General features: G+C 39.2%; 1 protein-coding gene and 1 long non-coding RNA gene across 7 annotated transcripts in view; one reads left to right on the top strand and one right to left on the bottom strand.

Moving 5' to 3' along the window:
• LOC138762804 (uncharacterized) overlaps nt 1-26,532 on the top strand; it is a 311,006-nt gene that overhangs the window by 129,333 nt on the left and 155,141 nt on the right. The window lies entirely within an intron of this gene.
• Nucleotides 9,275-26,532, bottom strand: part of LOC138762773 (general transcription factor II-I repeat domain-containing protein 2-like) — a 59,330-nt gene continuing 42,072 nt past the window's right edge. For 4 of the 5 annotated variants that reach the window (XR_011357156.1, XM_069936344.1, XM_069936345.1 and 1 more), the window contains 2 exons: nt 21,991-22,293; nt 10,571-12,559 (listed from right to left, as the gene is read on the bottom strand). Coding sequence is in view for 4 of the 5 variants with exons in the window: in XM_069936344.1 (XP_069792445.1) it covers nt 12,505-12,559; nt 21,991-22,293 (358 nt within the window). In the remaining variant the exon portion in view is untranslated. Of the gene's footprint in view, nt 9,982-10,570; nt 12,560-21,990; nt 22,294-26,532 lie in introns of those variants that run through there. The other variant, XM_069936350.1, reaches the window with a different exon arrangement.

The raw sequence follows: 26,532 nt of genomic DNA, 5'->3' as shown, positions 1-26,532 counted from the left end.
ATGATGAGTTGGCTTACAGAGAGTTGGTTGATAGGCTTGTACAGTGTACAAGAACAATCTGATTTACAATGTCATCATGACATTGGACTTCACCCACTCTCCACTACATATCAATGGCTCCATCATAAAGAGAGTTTGAGGCACAAAATTCCTTGATGTCCATTTAAAGGATGATGTACCTTGCACCCACAATGCCACCTCATTAGTCAGATAGGCGCAGCAGTGCCTACACATCCTCAGGACAATGAGGAAGGCAAGGCCACTGGCAACCTTTCTAACAATGTTCTATAGTAGCAAAATAGAGAGTGTCCTAGCTGGTTGCATCATAGTGAGCTATGGTAGTTGCAAAGTATCAGATTGATGGTCAGTATGGAGGGTGAGTAAAACTGCTAAGAAGATCACTGGAGTCTCCCTTTCCTCTATCGACAATAGCTACGGGGAACAGAGCTTAAAGAGGACTCAGAGAATCATTTATATATATATATATATATATATATATCCAGTACTGTGTGTGTGTGTGTGTGTGTGTGTGTGTGTGTGTGTGTGTGTGTGTGTGTGTGTGTGTGTGTGTGTGTGTGTGTGTGTGTGTGTGTGAGTGTGTGTGTGTGTGTGTGTGTGTGTGTGTTTATATATATGCACACACTGTTTTGTCAGATTATGTATATTGTATATGTACATGTCCAAATCAGATGACAATAAACTTGACTTGAACAAGCCTTCCTGAAATGGGACAATCAGAATTGCACACTATATTACAAGTGCAACCAAGCTAACGTTTTATACAACTGGAATATAACTTCCTGACTTTTATTCTCAATGCCCCATCCACTGAAGGACAAGCGTACCATACATCTTTACTACCCTATCTACTTGCATGACCACTTTCAAGGAGCTAAGGATCTGAATCCCCAGATCCCTCTGCACATCAATGTTTTTAAGAATCCTGCCATTAACTGTGTACTTTTCCTTCTTCTTTGACCTCTCAAGGTACAACATCTCACATTTGGATTCAACTCCATCTGCCATCTCTCTGCTCATCTCTGCAATGGATCAATTGATCAATACCTTACTGTATTCTTTTAGCATTCTGCACTGTTGACAACTTAGTGTTATTGACAAACTTACCAACCCACCCACCTATTTTTCATCTGTGAGTTATATATATCTCAAACCATAGGGTTCCCAATGCAGATCCCTGCCAAACATCAATGGTCATGGGCCTCTTTCCAAAATGATACCCTTCTCTCACTATCCCTTGTTTTCTTTGGACCTTCCAGTTCTGAATCCAAACTATCTCTAGATTAGCTAACCATGAAGGAACTCGCCTGTTGCTAGTGAGTGTACAAGGTTCCTGCCATGTCTCACTGTGTTAATTTACCTGTCTCTCCCATCCTTCCTTTCAGGCTTACATACTAAAACATCTGACACACACCCCCCCCCCCCACCCCCAACTCCTCCATTTGTAGTCCTGCTGTTCTGTTTCCTGCCCCCTTGCCTCTCTAGTTTGAACTATCTTGGACCACTGAAATCTTCATGGTGAAATACTTCCATTTTTTTTTATTCAAGGCTCCAGCAATTTGATTGAAGCAATAACAAGGGATTTGCAGATCTCATTGATATGTACCTGGAATGAAACCTGTAGGTGTTGGTATTGATATTTTCATATTCCATCTGTCTTTTTGATAGGTTGTTGAGATGAAGGTAATCTTTGTGGGGTGTATATTCTTGATGGCACTGCTGTGGAAAGCAGTGTGGTGCAGTATACACCAAATAAACAGATTGCTTTGGCCAGGATAGTTTTCAATTTTTTTGTTGTTACATTTGTACAGGCAAAATTAGAGTACTCTATCCTGAGGTGCCTTGGAAAAGAAGAGTCAAAAGGCTAGTTACTGACCGCAAGACATCTAACATTTGACCTCTTTCAACCATTGTGGAAATGAAGTTGGTGCAGTGGTGATAACTCTCAAGAGGAGCTCAAGATTGATTACCAACACTACTAGTCCTATGGATTTGATTCCTCATTGACGTATCGTTTTGAGATATATCAGTGCAACTGCTGGTTTGATATTCTGAAGCATTAAAGCAATGTGCAACAATCCAACTCAATCTATACACACCAACTTAATGGCAGAAATATGGCTGATAGAATTTACATTGTTTTAACTTCATGAGATTAACTTGTAAAATCTGAAAATGGGTAACATTTAAGGAACAGCTTGAAATAGCAACTGTAGTGGCCTAAGAGCATTTCTGGATAAATCAACCAATTCACTTATGCAGAAGGAAAAGCAAATAGAATAGAGGGCTGCATACTTAATGACATGACTTAAAAGTCTTAGGATATATTGCTGAAATGGTTTGCTGGCCATGCTGAGGTCTCTTCTTATACTGGACGTAACTTCATTTAAAAAGTTGGCAGATCTGCAAAGGTTTGTTGAATTTTAAGCATTCAACTTAACAGAAGCTCTGGATTTCTGAGCATGAGCTGAACCATAGACTTTCACTGCAATTAAGTCTTGGGCTTAGACAAATTGTGTTGTATTGATGGATTCCCACTGGAATCCGATCGGACAACACAGACCTTTGCAGATCTCAAGGCTGGGAAATCTGCCCACTGAACTGGTGCCAGATTGGAGCTGGCTCAGGTACAGCAGCCCAGTTCAAATGAATGGAACAAGCAACTGGCTCCAGGCAATAAGTTAACCTTTTAATTTCATTTAAACCCTTGAATTTAAATGCATTTGGGTTTTTTTAGTGTGTCAGCATTTTTAGTGTTTTAACATCAATAATTTTATTTTTTAATTATTTCTGTTTCTTTTTGAATGATTATGTGTCAAAAACATTCACAAGCCTTCAATATCTGTGACATCTTTGACAGTCTGGGACAGGCCCCCAGAGCTGTCAATATCAAGCCATCTACTCTGGGAGAACCTCTCCATTGCACTGAACAGTCCTGAGCTTTACCAATCAGCAGGGAGTTATCCTCCCAGTGGAAGCCTATACCCATTGGAGACAGCTGAAGTAGGCAATCTCATGTTCGCATAACTGCTGCTCCTTTATATTGAGATGAATTTTTGGAGAATTATTGGAAATTTTCCAGAATTTTACATGAAATATTCATCTATCATCTATGTCATGAGGAAAGAACATATACCCTGAGAGATGCCTTCCAGATTTTCTTGAAAATTAAGGCTTTGAGTCTGGGCAAGTGGTTTATCTGGGAAACATCTTTGATGTGCACGAATCATAGACTGAAGAAATGAGTGCCAGAAGAAAGTTAGATATTAAGCACATATTTTTCATCAAGTAATTAAAAAATGAACAATTGATATGGAAAAAAAATAGATTTTAAAAGCTCAGATGAATTCCTCAGGGGAATGGTAGTGCAGAGGTTATTGATTCCAAAAGAACATTTTGGAATGTTCTGGTGTCAAGATAAGAAAATCTCACCCTGCTGCTCCTTGCTGTTTGACTTCTTTAGAATGGCACCCATCTGCCACTTTGCTAGTTTAGACAGAAAGCAGCAGCTGATTTTTAGAGACATGACAAAGCTTAGCCTGGCCTGAAGGTGCATTTATTTGCATTAATTAAAATTTACCATTGCTCCATTTCCCAAAACCATAGAACGTTACGGCAAAGAAAACAGGCCATTCAGCCCTTCTAGTCTGTGCTGACCATTAATCTGCTAGTCCCATTGGTCTGCTCCCACTCTATAACCCTCCAGACCTCACCCATCCATGTATCTATCCAATTTATTCTTAAAACATAAGATTGATCCCACATTCACCACATCAGATGGCAGCTCACTCCACATTCTCACCACTTTCCCCCTAATGTTCCCCTTAAACCTTTCCCCTTTCAGCCTAAAACTATGACCTCTCAAATTTATCTCCCCCAAATCTAAGTGGAAAAAGCCTATTCACATCCACTCTGTCTATACATCTCATAATCATGTTAACCTCTGTCAAATATCCCCTCATTCTTCTTTGCTCCAAGAGATAAAATCCTGACCTGTTTAATCTTTCCCTGTAACTCAACTCCTGAAGACCCAGCAACATCCAGTAAATCTTCTGTGCACTCTTTCAATCTTATTGGTATCCTTCCAGTTAGGTGACCAGAACTGCATATAATATTCCAAATTTGGCCTCACCTCTGTCTTAAAAAACTTCAACATAACACCTATACTAAATACTTTGATTTATAAAAGCGAAGATGCCAAAAGACAATAGACAATAGACAATAGGAGCTGGAGTAGGCCCTTCGGACCGTCGAGCCAGCACCGCCATTTTACAGATCATGGCTGATCACTACCATCAGTACCCCTTTCCAGCCTTATCTCCATAACCCTTAACTCCTTTGCCCAATCTCTTTACAACCAGGTTCACCTGTGACGCCACCTTCAGGGAACTATGTATCTGTATTCCCAGATCTCTTTGCTCCTCTGCACTCCTCAGTGCCCTACTGTTTACTGTGTAAGTCCTACCTTGGTTTGCTCTTCCAAAATGCATCACCTCCCACTTGTCTGCATTAAAGTCCATCTGCCATTTTTTTGCCTTATTCTCCCAGTTGGTACAGATCCTTATGCAAGGTTTGAAAATCTTCCTCGGTGTCCACAATGTCTCCTATCTTTATGTCATCAGCAAACCTGCTGATCAAATTTACCACATTATCATCCAGATCATTAATATAGACAACAAACAACAATGGTTCCAACACAGTTCCCTGAGGCACACAACTAGTCACAGGCCTCCAGTCTGAGAAGCAATCATCCACCACTGCTCTCAGTTTTCTTCCACACAGCCAATTTCAAATCCAGTTTACAACCTCTCCATGGATACCTAGTGTCTTAACCTTCTGAACTAACCTCCCATGTGGGATCTTTACTAAAGTCCATGTAGACAACATCCACAGCCTTCCCTTCATCTATCTTCTTGGTAACTTCCTTGAAAAACTCTACAAGATTTGTTAAACATGACCCACATGCACAAAGCCATGCTGACTGGCTGTCATCAGCCCATGTCTGTCCAAATACCTATATCCTATCTTTCAGAACTCCTTCAAATAATTTAACTACCCCTGATGTCAGGCTCACCTAGGGTCTGTCTAAGGGAGAGGGTTAAAGATTCTCCTCAGAAACACCGGTTCAAACTAATGTATTGAGAATGACAGGATCCATTGATCAATGGATCCTTCAAACCAAAACATTGATGGGTCCTAAAGGCATTGGGAACTCCAGTATCATATTTTTAGATTTTTAGATTTTAGACATACAACACGGTAACAGACCACTTCAGCCCACAAGTAAGTGCCACCCAATTGATACCCAATTAACCTACACCCCCAGTACATTTTGAAGGATAGGAGGAAACTGGAGCCTCTGGTGAAAACCTACATTGATACAGGGAGAACATACAAACTCCTTGGGCATGGGATTCCAACCCTGTGAATGCATTGCGCCGACTGTGCTGCCCCTTTTATATCATAACCAACTGAATTCTTCCAAATTGTAAGTGGATGGAATTTCAGCCCATCATTTATTTGTCAAGATTGGGAAAGGAACCAACAGGGAAGGGGCATGGAGGCTGAAGGACACACACAGGTTGCAGGCTCCTGGAAAATTAAGACTGGCTTGTGGAGACCAAGTATTGGCACCAGGATTCATGACGATACTAATGGTAAGAAGGTGCCTTGGGCCTTGGGCACTGAAAGCTTCCTAATCATATCAGAGGTTTGCAACTGGGAACTCGGGTTCACCAATGGACAAAACAGGAGACTGTGTGACTGCATAGGCTACGTGTGTGCACTGGAGGCAAATCCACGGACACCTGGTGGTCTCTGAATGGATCCTCTTCTGGTTTTCTTTTTCATATTGTTGGGGTCATGCTATTGGCACCTCTTTGTGTGCCTTTTTAGCAGGCAAAAGTTAATGAATTTTGTGTATTATTACATTTTTTGTTTTAATTCATGGCAATAAAGCAATCTTGATTTGTAAATTAATAATAACAGAGCCTTCTTGATGGATCAATTCTCCCTTGAAAATATCCAAAATATTGCATTTGCATGGACTGGCAGTACTACCATTTAGCCATAAGAAAACTACTTTATGGGGTCGTGGTATGATGGTGTAGGTGGGAGACATGGGGAAGACACCTCTCACGACAGAGTTCGAATTTTAATTTTTTTAATATAAAACAACTGTATCCAAATTTTTTTAAATGATTGGTAACAGTAATTATGAGACAAACTAAGGCACAGACAGTGAAAAAAAAAAAATGAATGAAGCAAGCAACGAGTACAGAGGAATTAGGGCCTACCTTGGAAATAGATCCTGGAGACTTGCTTCCTCCTCCTCCAAGATTGACTCGTCAAGCCCCATCGAAGATTCAGGTAACACCAGCGCCACCTCCCCGGGGAAAACAACAACTTCAGATCCTGGAATCACAGGATCAATTGCGCATACGCGGATCTCCAGGCATGGGAGCAACACAGGCTGCGACTCTGCCTGTGACGGGAGGGGGGGACAATCCTTGCTGCCCAGTATTGCTGGACTGCTGAGGGAGAGGCCTAGTCCCCGCAGATGGGTCAAGCAAGTGCCTACATCAACTGAGGAGGAAGAAGAAGAAAATGTTGGGACTGAAGAAGAAGATACCTTACTAGTAATGGAGGAGGAGGAGACAGTGCTACATTAGGGTAGGCCCTTATCTGAATATGTGGCTGAAGGTAAAGTGGGAGCTTCTGCAACTCCTTATTATGTGGATCCATCAAGCCAATTAGATACATTATCTACATTATCAACCCAATTGAGTCAGGGTTTTATGTCTATTAAATATCAGTTTGAAACAAGATTAAGTAGTATGAAAGAAGAATTGATTACTATTAAGACTGATGTTTCAAAATGTGTGAAGGTGGTGGATAAGATTACATTTCAGAAAATTGAAGATTTTCAAGATTATCCTGATGATGTAGAGCAATGTAAAGATACAGTTGGCAAACTCAAGGATTCTTTTACTGCTTGGGAAGTTCAGAGAAATGATTTGTTAATGAAATAAAAGAATTTAGTTGATATTTGGAGAAGGTTAAATCCTAAGGAGAAGGATTATTCATTTTATCCTTTTTGATATGATTCCTATTCTGGAATAGACATTTTTTTATTATTAGCTCAATTTCAGGGATGTATGGTATCTGTTGAATATAAGAGTAGAATATTTTCAGATCATTCTCTTTTGATAATATCATGTACAGGTTCTGAAAAAAATAAATATCACTTATAGATGGATATTTAATTCATAATTGTTAAGAAATGTTGAGTTTTGTAATTTTATAAGAGATTATAAGAGATACTTGAAAATAAACAGATTTGGTTGATAGTAAATTTATTTTGTGAGATGCTTTAAAAACATAATTAAGAGGACAAATTATTAGCTTTCTAACTAGAATTAAGAAACTGTATATTAGGGAAGTTGATAAATTAGAGAAGGAGATAGAGAATTTAGAGAAGCTACACAGAAGGATTAATCAGTGACCAAAAATATACAATTAATAAATAAAAAATTACATTATAATTAATTGCAGACATAAAATGGAGAAATTATTGCAAAGAACTAAACAAAAATATTATGAATTGGGGAAAGAGCTCATAAAGTATTGACGTCGCAATTAAAGGCAGAACAGGTTTCTAGAATAATTAATGCTATTAGAAGAGATTCAAAGATTACATATAAATCTCAAGATATAAATGCTTTTAAGGAATTTTATATGAAATTTTATACATCTTAGTCTGAAAATGATTAAGTTAAAATTAATGATTTTTTAGCTCAACTTCAGTTACCTTTTTTGAGTATGCGAGAGCATGATGAATTGGATTCTCCATTTACATTTAGAGAATTATTGATGCACTTAAATCTATGCCGAATGGAAAGTCTCCTTGTGAAGATGGATTTACATCAGAATTTTATTTAAAAATTCAAGATTTATTAATGCCTCTTTTAATGGATGAGTTGGAGCAAGCAATGGAGGTTCATTTTATACCATATTCTTTTCTAATGCAATTATAACAGTGGTTCTTAAGAAAGATAAAGATTAGTTAAAAACTGAGTCTTATAGACCTATTTCCTTATTAAATGTTGATCATAAAATTGTAGCTTAGGTCTTAGAAAATATCCAAATTATTTACCAAGTTTAAATCATTTGGACCAGGATGGATTTATTAAAAATCATTATTCTGCAGATAATATCACAAAATTAATTAGTCAGATCCATATATTTCTCAGAAGAAATCCAACTTACCAATAGTCTTATCACTAGATGCCAAAAAGGCATTTGTTAGGTTAGAATGGAGTTTTTTATTTAAAGTATTGGAAAAATTTAGGTTTGGACCAATTTTTATTAGTTGGATTAAATCTTTATATAAAAATCCTTCTGCCAGAGTGGTGACAAATAGCCAAGTATTATCATCAGTTTTATTAAAGAGATCTATTAGATATAGATGCCCTTTGTCCCCGGCACTGCATGTATTTGCTATTGAACCTTTAGTGCAATTGATAACAGGATCGTAATATTAAGGGTATTAAAGTTAATTTTGATGAATTTAAGATTAATTTGTTTGCTGATGATGTTTTGATTTATTTAACAGAACCACAAAATTCCTTAAAGCCATTATATGAGAGATTGAAACAATATGGACAAATATCAGATTTTAAAATAAATTTGGATAAAAGTGAGATTATGCCATTAATTATTAGTGACTATACTCAGTGTAAGAAAATTGCTCATTTTAAATGGTCAGATCAAATTAAATATTTAGGTATTAAAATTGTTAATGATTTAAATCATTTATATAAGTTAAATTATTTATGTTTATTTCATAAAATGTAATGGCTTATCTATAACATTAATAGGTAGAGTTAATTGTATTAATATGAATACTTTTCCTAGAATTTACTGTATTTTTCAATTTATTTTTTGTAAAGTCCCTCAAAAAATTTTTTAAAGATTTGAATTCTATAATTAAGAAATTTTTGTGGAAAGGTAAAATGGTTAGGGTCTCTTTACACAAATTAACTTGGAAATATGAATTGGGAGGTCTACAATTCCTGAATTTTCAAAATTATTATAAACCAGCACAATTGAAGTTTATTAATAGAATGTTTGATTTGGATAATCTGTTAATATGGGCTAATATTGAGTTATCTAGTATTGGTGATAAGAGAATGACACAATATATTTATAAATGAAATAACAAGTTGTTAATCATTAATAATAATCCATTCATTTTAATTGAATTATGTGTTACAAGATCAAACCAGCAAACTCAAAGAAAGCATATCACACAGGGGTAAAGATGAACAATTACTTTATTAACAAAAATTCACCAAATTTTTATTCAAAATCCCCCCTTTTATAACAATGCCCACTGGTTACTATGCAATTTTTTATAACAGTGTCAAACTAATAAATTCCCCAGCCTAAATATAACATGTGTAATTAAAGTCTAAGTTATATTTCCAACATCCCCACAGAAAAACTTAGACACAAAACACATAAGACTCACAAAACTTCGATCTCAGCCGAATCAAAAATTATAAACAAAATTCAATTTCTTTGGTAAACTGAAGCCAAAAGATCCTTGACAGAGAGAGAGCACAAAATTCAAAGTGATCTTCTTGTGTTGCTTGCAGAGAGGAACAATGGCTTCAGCCAGATCCTTCTGGCTGCCTTCCGAATGTTCATCCCTTTTTGAAATCCCAACATTCTAAACTGTCTTCCAGACAATGACTCATGTTTTTGGGCCTTCTTCCACTCCACAGAACCCCCAGTGGTGGTTTATTGTCCAAGTCCAGAAATTTTTAGATCATTTTCTGCACATGCCCAGTCCATCTCCCACTCTCTCAGCAGTCCACCTTCACCTTGGCTCTCTAAGGCAAACTGTCACTTTTCAAGACAAAACCACTCAACACATAGGCCAATACACAACTAGGAACTCTGAAACATATGGAATAACATAAATGATGAAATAGGTATACAGGGGAAATTTTCAGCTAAAACACCTTTATATCAGAATAAACACTTTCCTTTTACTCTTTATAATCTGATTTTGTAAATATGGAATCAGAAAGGAATTAAAACTGTTGGAGAGTATATGAAGCTAGTTATTTTATTTCTTTTCAAAGAATGAAAGAAAACTATGAAATTCCAAATAATACATTTTTTATTATTATCAAGTCAAGGCTTTATTGTTGGATAATTTTGGACCTTTTGTAAGATTACCAAGATGACCAAAATTTGAAATTTTGCTTACAGAAGGTGGTACAAAAAAGTTTATTTCTGAAATGTATAAATTATTACAAAGTAAGATGCCTAAATTAGATATTCATAAATCGAGACTGAAATGGGAAAATGATTTGGGAATAATAACTGATCAAGATAATTGGAGAACTATATATAAGGATAGTATGACTAAGATTATTAATGTTTGATATAGATTAGTTTGTTATAATTTTATTCACCAATTGTATTTAACTCCTCAGAAATTAAAGAAATATAATTTATTTTCTTCAGATTTACGTTTTAGATGTTCTAAAGAAGTTGGTTCTTTTTTATATTCAACTTGGTTATGTGATAAGGTTAATTTTTTTTGGATACAACTTAAGAAATTTTCAGAGAAATTTTAAAGATTCAACTAACAATGGATCCAACATTGTTTTTATTAGGTAATATTAAAATGCTAAGTTTGACTTTGAGGTTGACTAAGTATCAAAATGCATTTTTAAGGTTGGCAATGTATAGCTATAACTTGGAAAAAATAGATTGATTTGGGGTTACAGAGATGGTGTTTGGAATTGAGATCATGTATTCCTTTGGAAAAAAAACCATATAATTTATGTGATCATTAACATTTATTTTAAATGTGGAACCCTTATTTGGATTATATGGGTTTAAAGTGTTGAATTCCCTGGGGCTTGTCATGGTGGTGTTGCTCTGATCCATGGTGATTTAAATCTCCTGCTTCTTCTTCTTTCTTTCTTTGGGTTTTTTTTGGGGTGGGAGAAGGGTGTGTTATGGGGAATAGGGGTGGTGGGAGGAGGAGGTGGTTTTCTTTTGTATTGTATATTCAAAATATTTAAATAAAGTATTCAAAAACAAAACAACCTCCAAAATATTTACCTAAATATCCAAGAATACAATGTTCCATTAATCTTTTTTAAAGATTAATTTTGTGGTCAAAATTAAAAAGTGCTCTGTCTTCAACACTATTTATTAGAATTGAATTGAGCTGAATTAAATTGAATTCATTGTTTATTGTAATATGTACTAAGATACAATTAAAAACTTTTTGTTGCATGCTATCCAACCAATTCTTAATACAGCAGTAAAAACACAATGCTGGAGAAACTCAGCAGGTCAAACATTGTACTTTGTATAGCAAAGATAAAGATACATAGCCAATGTTTTGTGCTTGAGCCTTTCATCAAGGTACACAAAAACAAACCTGATGAAGGGCTCAAGGCTGAAATGTTAGTTATATATCTTTATCTTTGCTATATAAAAGTACACTGTTTAACCTCCTGAGTTTCTCCAGCATTGTGTTTTTGCTTCAACCATGGTGTCTGCAAACTTTTGTGTTTTACTTCTTAATACAGCAGATACTGCAATAATAAAGCAAAAGTGCAGGGTGTATGTGACAGTAAATCAAACAGTCCAGGGTATAATGTTGCAAAGACAAAGTGCAGGCTTAAAGAAAAACTGCAAAGGCATTCAGTTTAGTGAAGAGTCGTGGAACAGACTCAATGGACCTAATGGCCTGCTTCTGCTCCTTTAACTTGTGAATTTGTGAATTCTGTTTTCCCAATGAGAGGTCTATTTAAGACTTCAATAGCATTAAAAATAAACTCCATTCAGTCAAATATACATGAGCTTGACCACACAAACCTCCAGATTCAAGAGCAGGGACCAAAAGCAAGTACTGCAAAGCATTTTTATGACATGCTTCCCAGAATTTAATTGTGTCATTAATGGAGTCATCCAAAGAATAGGTTGGGAAATGCTGCTCAAGACTCAGCTTCTTTAATTCCCCAGTGTTTTGTCTAGGTCATCTCATGTCTTGTAACATGAGTGTCCCAATTACACTGGGGAAAACCGTAACCTCCTGACATGCCAGCAGACATAACTTACTAATGTGCAGGAATTGTCTTGTCAGGTGGAAGTGATTTCCTGATGACGATACTTACAATTTGTTCTGCCCAATTTCATAATCCCATCCTGAGGCTTTAACTGATGTACTTAAATCTATAAATATCCATAAAGGGGCTATTAAGATTATTTGCTCTGTCAGCATATGTGAATATTTTTATTAAAAGAAGGTGGGAGGACAAAGAAATTGGATAGTGCTGGAAAAACTGTCCTGGAATTGCATTGCACAATTAGTTCTTGCCACCTCATCAGGTTTAGGTCTGCTAAAACATTCCCACCTTGCTATCACAGTTGTAGTATCTTGTCAGCTCCAGTTCATATTGGAATAATGTTGACCCCACATTGATTTTCATTCATGTATCCGGGCGGTCTAATTTACAAGATGGAAAGGAAGAAGAAGATATTTGCATCAGGAACCAATCAAGCTCAAATAGTGTGTTCAAATACAGAAATAATGATAATAACATGTTCATACCAGCATAGGAACTCAACATGTAAGGATGCGAGCTGTCTTGTAAATAAAACACAATTTTCATTGAATAATAACTTACACTGGTGAGGCAAAGAAGCACATTTTTAGCAATGTGGTTTAAACTTTTAAACCTGCAGTTTAAGGGGAAATTGCCAATGTAGGAGTGGGTAACTACAAAGCAGAACTAGGGAGGCTGGCAGGTAGTTAGGGATGCTTCAAAGTCCATTTCATTCCATAACATGGATAACATCTTTGTCTTCTGCTCATATCCATGCTTGTTCAAAGACTGATTGTCATCTGTGATTAATTTGAAAAACTCTTGCTGTTCGGATGTTAATGTTCCTCTGGGGAGTGAAGCTAGAGCCAGGTACATGGCCATTCTAGGTTATTCTGCTACACGAAGGAGAAGCAAGAATTCAAGGCCAATTGTGATGTGAGATTCAATAGTGAGTTGAATATACACACACTTCTACAGGCATGAATCCAGGATGGCATATTGCCTTCATTATGCCATGGATATGAATTAAATGGAATGGATACAGAGCATTCTTGAGGAGGGGGGTCAGCCAACAGTAACAGGGTTAAAAAAAAATGGTCCTCAGAAGATTAAAAAGCAAGACATCTAATGATGTGATCTCTGGAACTACATATTAGAAAGAAAGTAAAAACAAAGAAATGCTGGAAGAACACAGCAGGCCTTGCAGCATCCATAGGAGGTAGATATATAACCTACATTTCAGGCCTGATCTTTTTTTTAAGGTATGAGGTAAAAAACAGGCAGGTGCCTGAATTAAAAGAAAAGGGAGGGGGAGGAGTACAGACCAACAGACAAAAGGTGTTAATTAAATATGTAGAGCAGGCCAGGAGAGAGAAAGGTGAGAATAGATCAAGGAGTGGGGCTTGGATCTATGAATACAGAGCGAGGGGAAAGGAAGCAGTGGGAAAAGGAAAGAGTGAAAGGCAGAGCTGGAGGAAATGAGACATAGGGAAAGATGGGTGGGAGGGGATTGGAAACCGGAGAAATCAATGATAATGGTATCTTGGTTCAGTGTGCCCAGATGGAATATGAAGTGTTGTTCCTCATATCTGCAGGTGGTCTCAATCAGTCAGTGCATAAGACCATGAACAGACATTTCGGTAAGGGAATGGGACATGGAATTGAAATTGGTTTCCACGAGGAGATCCCCAATATAGCAGTGGATAGAACCAAGATGCTCAATGAAGCTATCTCAGTCTGCATCCAGTCTCTCCGAAGTAGAAAAATACATGATGGGGGCATTAGATGCAGTAGATGACCCCTGCAAATTCATGTGAAGTATTGCTCTCATTTGGAAAGACTGTTTGGGGCCCCAAATGGTGGTGAGGGAGGAGGTGTGGGCTCAAGTGGAGCACTTCCTGCGGTCACTGGGGTGAAACAGGTGGGAAGGGAAGAATGGATGAAGAACTCAAGGAGGGAGAGGTTCCTGTGGAAGGCAGAGAGGCGAGGAGCAAAGCAGATGTGTCTGATGGTGGGATCAAGTAATAGGTGGGGAAATGGTGGAGGATGATATCTTGGAAATAGAAGTTGGTGGGGTGGTAAATGAGGACAAGGGGAATCCTGTCGTCATTACTCATTGGGCAGAGGGAGCCAGGGCAGATGTGCAGGTAATGCAGGGTATGCAGGTGAAGGCCAAGTTTATGGAGGAAGAGTGGAAGCCAAAATTTTTGAAGAATGAGGACACCTCTGATGGTCCAGCATGGAAGAACTCATTCTGGGAACAGATGCAATGGAGATGGAGGAATTTAGAGGAAGTTAGTTGAGTGAATGGGCAAATGTATGGCAGATGCAATATAATGTGGATAAATGTGTGGTTATCCACTTTGGAGGAAAGAATGGGAGGGCTGAGTACTATCTTAATGGTATCCAATTAGGAAAAGGGGAGATGCAAAGAGACCTGGGTGTCGCTGTGCATCAGTCATTAAAAGTGGGGATGTAGGTGCAGCAAGCAGTAAAAAAGGTGAAAGGTATGTTGGCATTCATATCAAGAGGATTCGAGTACAGGAGCAGAGAGGTATTGATGCAGTTGTATAGGGCCTTGGTGAGACCTCACCTGGAGTATTGTGTTCACTTTTGGTCTCCTAATCTGAGGAAGAACATCATTGCCATGGAGAGAGTGCAGAAAAGGTTTACCAGATTGATACCAGGGATGGCGGGACTTGCATATGAAGAAACTCTAGAATGACTGGGCTTGTACTCACTGGAGTTTAGATGATTAAGAGAAGATTTAATAGAAACATTCAAAGTTCTTAAGGGATTTGACAGGCTAGATGCAGGAAGATTGTTCCCAATGTTGAGCAAGTCTAGAACCAGAGGTCACAGTTTAAGGATAAAGGGGAAGTCCTTTAGGACTGAGATGAGGAAAAAAAATTTCACTCAGAGGGTGGTGAATTTATGGAATTCTCTGCCACAGGAAGTGATTGAGGCCAGTCCATAGCTATATTTAAGAGAGAGTTAGATTTAGTACTTGTGACTAGGAGGATCAGGGGGTATGGAGAAAGAGCTGGAACAGGGTACTGAGTGGATGATCAGCCATGATCAAAATGAATGGTGGTGTAGGCTTGAAGGGCCAAATGGCCTACTCCTACACCTATTTTCTATGTTCTATGTTTCTAAGAATGGAACCCTTTCAGCGGACAGGGTGTGAAAAGGTGTTGTTGAGGTAAATGTGAGAGTTGGTGGCTTTGTAGAAGATGTCTGTCAAGAGTTTGTCTCTCATATTGGAGACAGAGAGATTGAGAAAGGGGACAGTGTTGCTTGAGATGGACCAAGTGAATTTGAGGTTGGGGTGGGAGTTGACGGCAAAGTGGATGAATTCAATGAGCTCATCATGGGTGCACGAGGCTGGACCAAAGTAATCATCAATGTAGCAGAGGAAGAGTTGAGGGGCCTTCCATCTGTAGAATTATAGCATGGAAAGCTCCATGTAGCCAACAAAAAGTCAGGCATAACTGTGGCCCAAAGGGGTACCCATGACTACCCCCTTGACTTGGAAAAAGTGGGATGAGTCAAAGGAAAATTTATTGAGGGTGCAGACAATTTCTACCAGCCAGAGGAAGATGTGGTGGAAGTGTTTATTATCAAGAAAGAAACAAAGGGCTTTGAGGCCTTCCATGTGGGGGCTGGAAGTGTATAGTGATTGGATGTCTATGGTAGTGATGAAGCAGTCAGGTTCACGGAACTGGGAGTTGCTGAAATGATAGAGGATATGTGAAGAATCCAGGATGTAGGTAGGGAGGCACTGGACCAGGACAACAAAACAGAGTCAAGGTAAGTTGATACCAGTTCAGTGGGGCAGGAGCTTACAGAAAAAATGGGTCTGCCGGGACAATTGTGCTTGTGGATCTTGGGTAGGAGGTAGAAAGAGGAAGTGTGGGGCTGGGAAACAATGAGATTGGAGGCTGTGCTAGGGAGATGACTGGAAGCAATGAGTTCAGAGATAATGTGTGAGACAGTGGTTTGATGCATTTTGGTGGGGTCCTGTTGGAGGGCTAAGTAAGAGGAAGTATCTGAGAGTTGATGTCTGGCTTCGGCCAGATAGAGGTCAGTGCACCAGATCACAGCAGCACCACACTTGTCTGCAGGTCTGATGGTGAAGCTAGGATTACTGCGGAGAGTATGGAGTGAAAGGCATTCCAAGGGGGTGAAATTGCAATGGGTGAGGGAGGTGGTGAAGTCAAGATGGTTGATGTCATGGCGGCAGTTAGAAATAGATTTCAGATCTGTTGTCAGAATAGATACATGACATCACATATAACCCTGAGATTCCTTTTTCTTGCATGCGTGGCAGAATTACCACTTATTTGTAGTGCAAAAATAAACTGTACACAGCATAAATATGTAAACAAATAAAAGAACTGTAAACAGAAAATGAATGTAAACAAACAATAAAGGTCCAGAGCAGGTAGAAGGCCAGAACGAGGTGTGCAAAAAGAGGAACAAGATTTAAAGTGGGAGGAGTCTGTAGTGGTGGTAGGGGGTGGAGAGTTCTGGTTGTAGAAGTGGGCACGTTAACAGAGCCAACAGAAGAAGAATTCAGCATCATGGCATAATGGCACCTCGTTGAGGTGTGGGCAAAGGGAGATGAATTTGAGGCCTCAACAGAGGACAGAGCTTTTTGTCTCCAAGAGGGAAGATTAGGGGTTGGAGTGGAAGTTAAAAGGGTGGAAGGTAGGAAGGGGGATGACGTGGATCAGAAGGTGGAGGGTAAGAAGGATCTAAGGGAAGGAGGGGACAGTTGAGGAAGTTGGGAGGGGGAGGGTTAGAGGAGCCAGGGAAAGTGCTCGCGATGGAGATTAGGCCCTATAGGTTACCAGGGCCAGGGTGAGAGTTCACGTCAGAGGGTCCACTACCTTTGCCTTGGAGTTTATTTCTAAATAAGTTAGGTTGAAAGTAATTTAGCAGGAGAAACATGGCAGAGTAGGAATAACTAGGGGATGTGGAACAGCCAAATATTGCATGAAAACTAAGACAATCCAATAGCAATGCATAGAATTGATAGCACACATGTGAATCAACATATTTTCAGAGAACTATGATATTTACAATAAATGTAAAACCCTGGGATGGACGATAGAACTGATGGAGCTTGGTTTACATGTCTTAATATTTCTGATGTTAGCAGCTAAGATACAGAAGGTGGTTAAGAAGGTTTTTAGGATTCTTTCTTTTATTTGGCTGTGAATAGAATATGAGAACAGGAAGGTTATTGTATGACTCAAAGAAATAGAATTTGCACCACCGATGGAGGGCTGTGTGCTGCTCTATTTGCCATATTATAAGAAAGCTGTGATTGACTGGAAAGGGTGCAGAGAAGAATAATCAGAAAATTGTCTGGGATGGTGCATTTCGGTCACGAGGAGAGTCTGGATTCGTTGGGTTTACTTTTCTTTCAGGAGGCTGAGGGGAAGGCCCGAAATGAGCAAACTTAGGAAATGCATCGATAGGGTAGTATTATGAAACTTCTCCCCATTACAGAGGTGCCCAAAACATGAAGACATAGGCTTAAGGGAAGGTATAGGATCTTCCTTAGATCCCCTTTAAACATCCTACACCTTCAAAACTTTGATGGTTATAATCTGAAATGTTCTACCAGGGCAAATACTCTCACAATATTTCAGAGTTATATAAAAGAGCAATTGAAATGCTACAGCAAAGAAGGCTGGAAAATGGGATTAGTGTTGATAAGTACTTAGAGTGAGGACAGATGCAGCAGACTGAGGGTCTTTTTTGTGCTGTATAACCATATAACCATTTACGGAGCGGAAACAGGCCATGTCAGCCTTTCGAGTCCGCACCGGTTCAAAACCTCCCGCTCACCGCCAATAACCCTCCAACCCCCTCACCTCCATGTACACATCCAACCTTCTTTTTAATGACAGAAGGGACCCTGACGCAACTATCTCATTCGGAAGTTTATTCCATTCTGCCACCACTCGCTGAGTGAAAAAGCCACCTCTAATATTTCTCCTAAAGTATAGAATATATACGTATACAACCCAGTGAAATACAGTGTAGAAATATAAGAGGTGACTGAATAAATGTCTACAAGGTTCTGAGAGGAAAGTGGGGGGGGGGGGGAAGAAAATGATAAAAATGCATGGATTGATTTTAATATATAGAATTTTCTAGTTTTGTATGCAATGTTGATACATGTGCTAATAAAATAAAATTTGGGGAAAAAAAAGATTCTGAGAAGCGTAGATAAGGTGGACAGCCAGCATATTTTCCCCAGGGTGGGAGTAGCAAACACCAGAGGTCATCTGTACAAAGTGAAGGGAGGAAAGTTTAGGGGAGACATCAGGGGCAAGTTTTTTACACAGAGAGTTGTGGGTGACTGGAATGCCTTTCCAAGGATGGTGCTGGAGTCTGAAAGATTAGGGGCATTGAAGAGATTATTAGACAGGCACATGGATGAAATAAAAATAGAGGGTAACGAGGTAGGGAGGGTTTATTATTTTTGGTAGGAACATATATGAATTTATGATTCTAATAAAGGATACAGGAATTTTCTTGTTTGTGTTTTGCTATTTCCTTTGACTCTATTGGTGATTTGCTGAATAGTGATGTCATGTTTAATGTGCCTAGGAAGATGTTAATAAGGCAACATTTATAAAAGAAAATTTAATTATTAGGAGGTATATTTCTTGAAAATTAAGCTCAATAATTGGAAACAAACATATCTCAAATTATGTCCATTTAAATGTCAATACACTCATAAATATTTAATTCTTTTCCTTGGAACTTTTATTTTTGATCATAGAAGGAGGCTACACCTTTTAAAAACACTTTCAAAATAGTATTTCATTGTTTGCAACAGCCATGAAATGCCCAAACTATTTTGGAAAATCAGTTGATATTTTGAATGATTTTGGAATTATCCCTGATTTTCATTGACAATTAGAAGAATATTTTTATGGGGTGAACTGTGCCACTGGTCCTGGAAATAAATGATCCAATATTCTATCACTTTAGCTGGATTCTACTGGAAATGTGACCAGGTATGGTCCGACCTAGGAGGGGAGGCAGGCCCTTCCAGCCCGGATAAGAAACCTGCATAGGAGAAAGCCACTCTGATATTAAACCTACGACCCAAGGACCTCGCTGCCACGTCCCAGCTTGCTTGGCCACGGCACACGAACCATGGGTGTAAAGGGTGAGGCCAGTACTGCGCACACTGCACTCCACCTAAAAGCTCCTTTGCGCAGGCCCGAGGACAGGTCCACGTCCTCCCCCTCCACGTCCTCCCCCTCAAAAGATGCTCACAAACACAAGCTAGCATGCTGGAACATCAGAACCATGCTAGACAAGGCTGACAGCCACCGACCTGAATACCGGTCTGCCCTCATCGCACATGAACTCCTCAGACTTGACATCAACATAGCCGCTCTCAGTGAAGTCCGCCTTGCAGATGTAGGCAGCCTCCAAGAACGCGGCGTGGGCTACACACTCTACTGGCCTGGCAAGCCTATGGATGAAGGACTGGAAATGCTGCACTGAGCGCTGGCTTCATCTGATGGGGAAATGCCTTCAGTTCCTAATAACCATCTGGAGAAATTCAGTTTGTGGTTTAGGGTGAAGACAGAATTAGTTTAAATCAGTGGTTTTCAAACTGCCCCCCTAAATTCAAATTCTACCTTAAGCAATCCCTATACCATACGTACTCTGTGATTAATCTTTGGCTTGGCTTCGCGGACGAAGATTTATGGAGGGGGTAAAAAGTCCACGTCAGCTGCAGGCTCGTTTGTGGCTGACCAGTCCGATGCGGGACAGGCAGACACGATTGCAGCGGTTGCAAGGGAAAATTGGTTGGTTGGGGTTGGGTGTTGGGTTTTTCCTCCTTTGCCTTTTGTCAGTGAGGTGGGCTCTGCGGTCTTCTTCAAAGGAGGCTGCTGCCCGCCAAACTGTGAGGCGCCAAGATGCACGGTTTGAGGCGTTATCAGCCCACTGGCGGTGGTCAATGTGGCAGGCACCAAGAGATTTCTTTAGGCAGTCCTTGTACCTTTTCTTTGGTGCACCTCTGTCACGGTGGCCAGTGGAGAGCTCGCCATATAATACGATCTTGGGAAGGCGATGGTCCTCCATTCTGGAGACGTGACCCATCCAGCGCAGCTGGATCTTCAGCAGCGTGGACTCGATGCTGTCGACCTCTGCCATCTCGAGTACCTCGACGTTAGGGGTGTGAGCGCTCCAATGGATGTTGAGGATGGAGCGGAGACAACGCTGGTGGAAGCGTTCTAGGAGCCGTAGGTGGTGCCGGTAGAGGACCCATGATTCGGAGCCGAACAGGAGTGTGGGTATGACAACGGCTCTGTATACGCTTATCTTTGTGAGGTTTTTCAGTTGGTTGTTTTTCCAGACTCTTTTGTGTAGTCTTCCAAAGGCGCTATTTGCCTTGGCGAGTCTGTTGTCTATCTATATATAACCAACAAGGTGGGGTCAGATACAGCAATAAGCTCTCTGAACCCTTCTCCATTAACAATGGCGTGAAGCAAGGCTGTGTTCTCGCACCAACCCTCTTTTCAATCTTCTTCAGCATGATGCTGAACCAAGCCATGAAAGACCCCAACAATGAAGACGCTGTTTACATCCGGTACCGCACGGATGGCAGTCTCTTCAATCTGAGGCGCCTGCAAGCTCACACCAAGACACAAGAGAAACTTGTCCGTGAACTACTCTTTGCAGATGATGCCGCTTTAGTTGCCCATTCAGAGCCAGCTCTTCAGCGCTTGACGTCCTGCTTTGCGGAAACTGCCAAAATGTTTGGCCTGGAAGTCAGCCTGAAGAAAACTGTGGTCCTCCATCAGCCAGCTCCCCACCATGACTACCAGCCCCCCCACATCTCCATCGGGCACACAAAACTCAAAACGGTCAACCAGTTTACCTATCTCGGCTGCACCATTTCTGTGATTAATAAGGGATTGCTTAAGGTGGTATGTAAGTGGGAAGGGAAGGTTGAGAATCACTGTTCTAGACCCAATTGTTTCTGAAATATTTTGCTTGAGAAAAATTTTCATTGGCCCATTTCCTTTGGAGCTGTGAAACTGTGCACATAACAAGTCAATGAGGTACGATTAAAACAAAGGTTTTCAAACCCTTTTCTTTCCATTCACATACCACCTTAAGCAATCCCTATGCAGTAGGGATTGCTTAAGGAGGAATCTGATCTTAAGGGAGCAGTTTGAAAACTACTGGTTTAAATGGTTGAACAGACTGCTGTGCATAGAAACTAGAGAACATGTAATTTGTTTTGCCAGAACAGGAGTGAGCAGGGCACTACAACCAAAGCAGGAAAGTCCATAACAATCACAAGATCGATTGGTTATTTTTTTCCCACATTACATGGTAGGTTGATGCAATTTGCATGGTTGCAATGTGAGCAGTGTCTCTTCAATGGTGCTTCCATACCTTGCTGCATAGCACCCAGTAAGTATTGTCACCTCTTAAATGCAAGATCCACTTGACAGCCAAATTTCGAGTAATGAATAGGCTGTTGCAGGGAAGAGGGAACTTGTAAAGAACAGAGATTTTGCAATTGTGAACTTTATGCTTCCTACAACAGAGTCATATTCCCCACCTTCCTGCCTAGAATTTCTTGCTGCACTTTGCACCATGCTTCCTGAAACATTATCATTGATCTAAACCCGAGTTAGCAACCTTTTACCTGGTGTGTCAATGGTAGAATAGCGGGCTGCACTGATGCTACCATAAATTAAATAAATGCTGAAACACAGACATTACATAATTGAAGTTTTTCATTGTCTCTGCCTGCAGTACCTACTCCACAATTTACCTGCTATCAGCTTTGATAGTGCAGAACTCAGCATTCTTCTTTGTGAAAAATGAACTTGGTTTTTCCAAGCTTACTTTCAGTCTCCAAACTTCATCTGTCCGAGCTTGTGCACTCAATTCCTGGAATTTTGCATGTTTTGTTTCATAGTGACGTTTGATGTTGAACTCCTTGTTCACACCAACACTTCCATTGCAAATGAGGCAAACAGGTTTTCCAAAATGCTGCACAAAGAAGTAATTTTCGGTCCAGATTTCTTGGAAACTTCGCCATTCAGCATCTATCTTCCTGCGTTTTGTCGCCATGCTGGGGTGAAGAAAAAAAATCTCATCAACAATCTAATGAAGTGGCTAAGAAAGAAGTCTTTCATAACTTTCACTTAAAGATGAAAAATTACGTGAGGACAGAGAATCAAATGGAACTAAATAAACTTAATTCTGAATAATCTCACGTCATAGTGAAACTTTTTAAAGATTGAATTGCATTACAAAAAATCTCATGATGTATAAATAAAATATATAAACAAAAAGAAAATTTAAAACTCATTCTAGTGTGAGTGTAAATGAGAGGACGCAACTAGAGTTTCACCCAGACGACGATCCTTCAAAGGCGTATTGAGTGTAATGAAATAAAACAAATAAAATCAAATTGATAATTAACTGAATTTGAAAATTGATATAAATCGAGGAAACAGAAATATTTTCAGTACAACTGGAGTGAACCTTTTGAAAAAAATGAAGAGAAAAGTGAATTCTGATGAAGATTAAGTACTATGCTGTAATTCAAGTCATGAATATGTGATTGCCTGAGGACGACATCTATTGACTTTTTGGGTTTCTGCTGTTAACTCACTTTTTTATAGGTAACAATGTCGTTGGTCCTTTTTGGTTCCACATCAATTTTTCGACATTTAACAGAAATTTTCCATTTTGCAATTTTTTTGGGTTTTTTTTTCCCACTACTTGTATCGGCGGGCCAGGTGCACATGGTACTTTTGCATTGGGTTGCGGGACAGAATAAATTTGGATCATGGGCCGTAGGTTGCCCACCCTGATCTAAGCATGGTTACTCGTGTTTGTGCACAAATAGAGCACTTTGGAATGTGTCTAAGCAGATTCAAGTGATTTGTGAGGACTCCTTCTTTTCGTAAAATAGCCGGTCAAGTTTAGTTTAATTTAGTTTATTTATTTATATAGCATATTTAAAGGAACTCACGTTGACCAAAGATCATAAATTACATCTTAACTTAAGCAGCTATTTAAAGCGCAGTATAAAACGGGTACCCGAGGTTTAGAATTGTGCGTACAACATGGTAACATGCGAGTAAAAAATACAACTTCAGCCTGGATTTGAAAAAGTTAAAGGAAGGGGCTGATTTGATGGAGGGAGGAATGTTGTTCCACAGTTGGGGGCTGCAACAGCACAGGCGCAATCTCCCCTAAGTTTGCGATTTGAGCACAGAACAACTAAGCACCCTAAATTGGCCAACCTGAGGGGTCTTGAAGTAGAGGAAGGCATTAGGAGATTTAGTGGCACTTAATAAATACAGAACGGGGTCTTTTGTGCTCCATGTTCTTTTGCCTGCTGAGCAACAGTCATTCTCTTTCAGTTGGATCTCTGTTTCAACGGGTTAAAATGAGCATTGTATGATGATCGAAGCGGTGAGACTGGAAAAATATTATATTCAAAAATCTGAATTGCCTGATTTAATTGATTTCACCTGGAAATTATCACTAACACGATTTGCTATGGCTAGAATCAATTTTGGCTCATATAACCCTGTAAAAACAATACAACACAATCCAATTTTTAGGCAATGCTTTGTAATGAATAACAGCATCGTGAAACACCAAATGATACTAAACACAATCTGCTAGAGGAATTCAACGGATCAAGCAGCATCAGTGAGAGCAAAAGAGTGGTCAACATTTCGAGTCCAGAAATTTAACGTTACTGCAACTCGATCCAGAAAGAAAACAGATAGCTTAGTTGGAATCTAGTAATCCAAAGTTTTATTCTAAGTTCCAGGAGCAATTTCATGGCTAATATATTCTGAGGAATTAATAGAACAATTCTTGACACTATGAACTGTCTAGATTACATTACTTCTCTGCATCCATATTTCAGAATGTCTATCATACTCCATTTCTGTATGTCAAAATGTACATTGGGTTATCCTCTTTCATTTGTTATCAGTCCAGTATCTCTACAGGAGGAAGATGCCAAGGAGTACGATTTCTAGATGTATGATTCAAGTTTTTCTTGAGTGGTGGCTGTCAGATCATGGCTTTGATGATTTATGGTCGAATATTTTCAGCCAAGCAACCTTTGAGTCATCTCCCTTAAGGATTGGTGAGAGCCAATAATTGTCGGTGAGGAAGGGGGGAAGGGGGAACTTGTGGATGAAATGAATATTCCTGGCAAGAAAATTAGCCACCTAACACCAGGTTTCTTCATCACAAAGGATGCCAATGGCATTTATGATTTCATTCTCGAATTTTGTACTACATGTCAAATTGAATGGTGTCGTGTTCATCTGTCATGCACACCAGAAGTAAGCAACTTTGCATGGTTCTGATTTGTTGCCTGCCCTAAATAATATGGCCACTTAAATTCAACTAATGCAAAATGTTAACTATGTGTGGAAATCAGATCTTAGGAACAAGAGAAGCAACTCTTCATATCGTCCGCTCTCAGTGGCCTTCAGTTTTAATGATTGATTATTTGATTGGTAGATTTAAGACAATTGTGCTATGTGAATGCTTAATCGATTAAGCCCTTGAGTGGCTGTAATGGTTCAGAGGTTTATGCAGGAACCAGCTGAATTTGACAGACTTGAAGGTTGAATTTTTCATCCCTAATGATTTTAAAGTGGAAGACGTAAGGTGGTCCTCTTCACCACTAACATGGTAAGAAAGAAGAAAGGACATGAAAACCAGGTAAATTTGGCAGAAGAGGCAATGAAGGAAAGGGAAAAGCATTTTAACCCAGAGACTCGTGTAACAGAAATATTCAAGAGTAAAGCCAGGTTGATCATGGGAACAGATAATTAGAACATAGACAAAATCATGGAGGAGATGGAAAATGCAGAAAAAGAAGACGTGGATCCCATTGATCCATAAAGCTACAGCTCTCACCCAAACAATTACGCCAAATCTAAATAGTCCTATAATGGTTTGACCTTCCCAATGATCCCATAAAAAATTGTTCACAGTTGATTGTATTCTATTTAACAGAATGCAGTGATTTAATATACAAGTAGGTCAAGTAATTAGAAAGGCTTACTCAATGATTGCCTTCATTGCAAGTGAGTTTGAGTAAGGTTGCAACATATCTTTTTGCAGGTTTTAGTAAGATCACACCTGGTGTGTTATGGATGGAGTAACCTGTCTAAGAAATGATAAAGGTTAGATTGTGGCATGTATGATGAGGAATGGTGGAATGAGGATAGACGTCGCTTTCCCATATTTGTGCTGTTCTCATGCTAAGGAAATGAGATGGATTAGAGGAGAGCGTCCTCTAACTAAGCCAGTTAAGGTCAACAAAGTTTCTTTATTCATAGCACTGTGAATCTTTAGAATCTCAACTCCTGAGGGAATGTTTTTAAAAGTGACAGCATCAAATATCCTGACACCAAGATGATCCAAGTATGTGAATGTTGGAAGAAAAGTACACATTGTAGAGAATCAGCTACGGGGCTCATTAAATAGTGGAGCTGACTTGAAAAGTAATATGGCCTCGCCCTGTTTCTATTGCAGAAAGAGAATAAATACAGTCTGCTGGAGGTTGAGCAGCATCAGTCGAAGTAAAAAGAATGGACACTGTTTTGGGCTGAAATCCTTTATTAGGACTGATAAATGTCGACTATTCTTTTTTCTCCCACTGATGCTGCTTTAATCCACTGAATTCCTCCGGCAGGTTATTTTTAGTTTCACGTTCCAGCTTCTGCGGTCTCTTGCATGTCCACAGGAAAGATATAAGACTTGCATTGTGATAGCAACAATATGGAAAGGGACACATTACTGAAGACAGTTTAAATGCCTGGAGGATATCGAGAGTCAATAGAACGAACATTATCGATCATCATGTTCCAACTAGTTACAACTTCAGCTAGCAACTGAAGAAAAAAGAAAACAAGGATAAACTAAGATTGGGAAAAGTCATTGGAACCTGCTTCGCAGTATGTAACTGTGTTTAGTGGGTAAATCCGGCACGATTTATCTTCCTTTGTTCTACAAGGCCAGTGATTCATATCACAGTACTAGAGGAAGATTTGATGCATATTCAAATTTCACTGGGGCGATGTGCCACTCCACTTGGAATTAGACCGTGATCTTCAGCTGTGATCCAGGTGGTTCATTAAACAACTAAAACTGGTTAAATTACCTTTTTTTTATTGCAGAAAAGAGCTTCTTTTTACATCACATATTCTCTTCAGCATGGCACATTTGGAATTGTAGCTAAAATTCAACTTTGTTATATTCACCTAGTTTACAAATTCTCACACTGGATGTTAAAACAAAGTGGAAGCCTGTAAAAAATCCT

This window comes from Narcine bancroftii, chromosome 1 (assembly GCF_036971445.1).
Source record: "Narcine bancroftii isolate sNarBan1 chromosome 1, sNarBan1.hap1, whole genome shotgun sequence".
Taxonomy (NCBI): domain Eukaryota; kingdom Metazoa; phylum Chordata; class Chondrichthyes; order Torpediniformes; family Narcinidae; genus Narcine; species Narcine bancroftii.
Note: the sequence above shows the minus strand (reverse complement) of the source record. Positions and strands in the feature narration are given on the sequence as shown.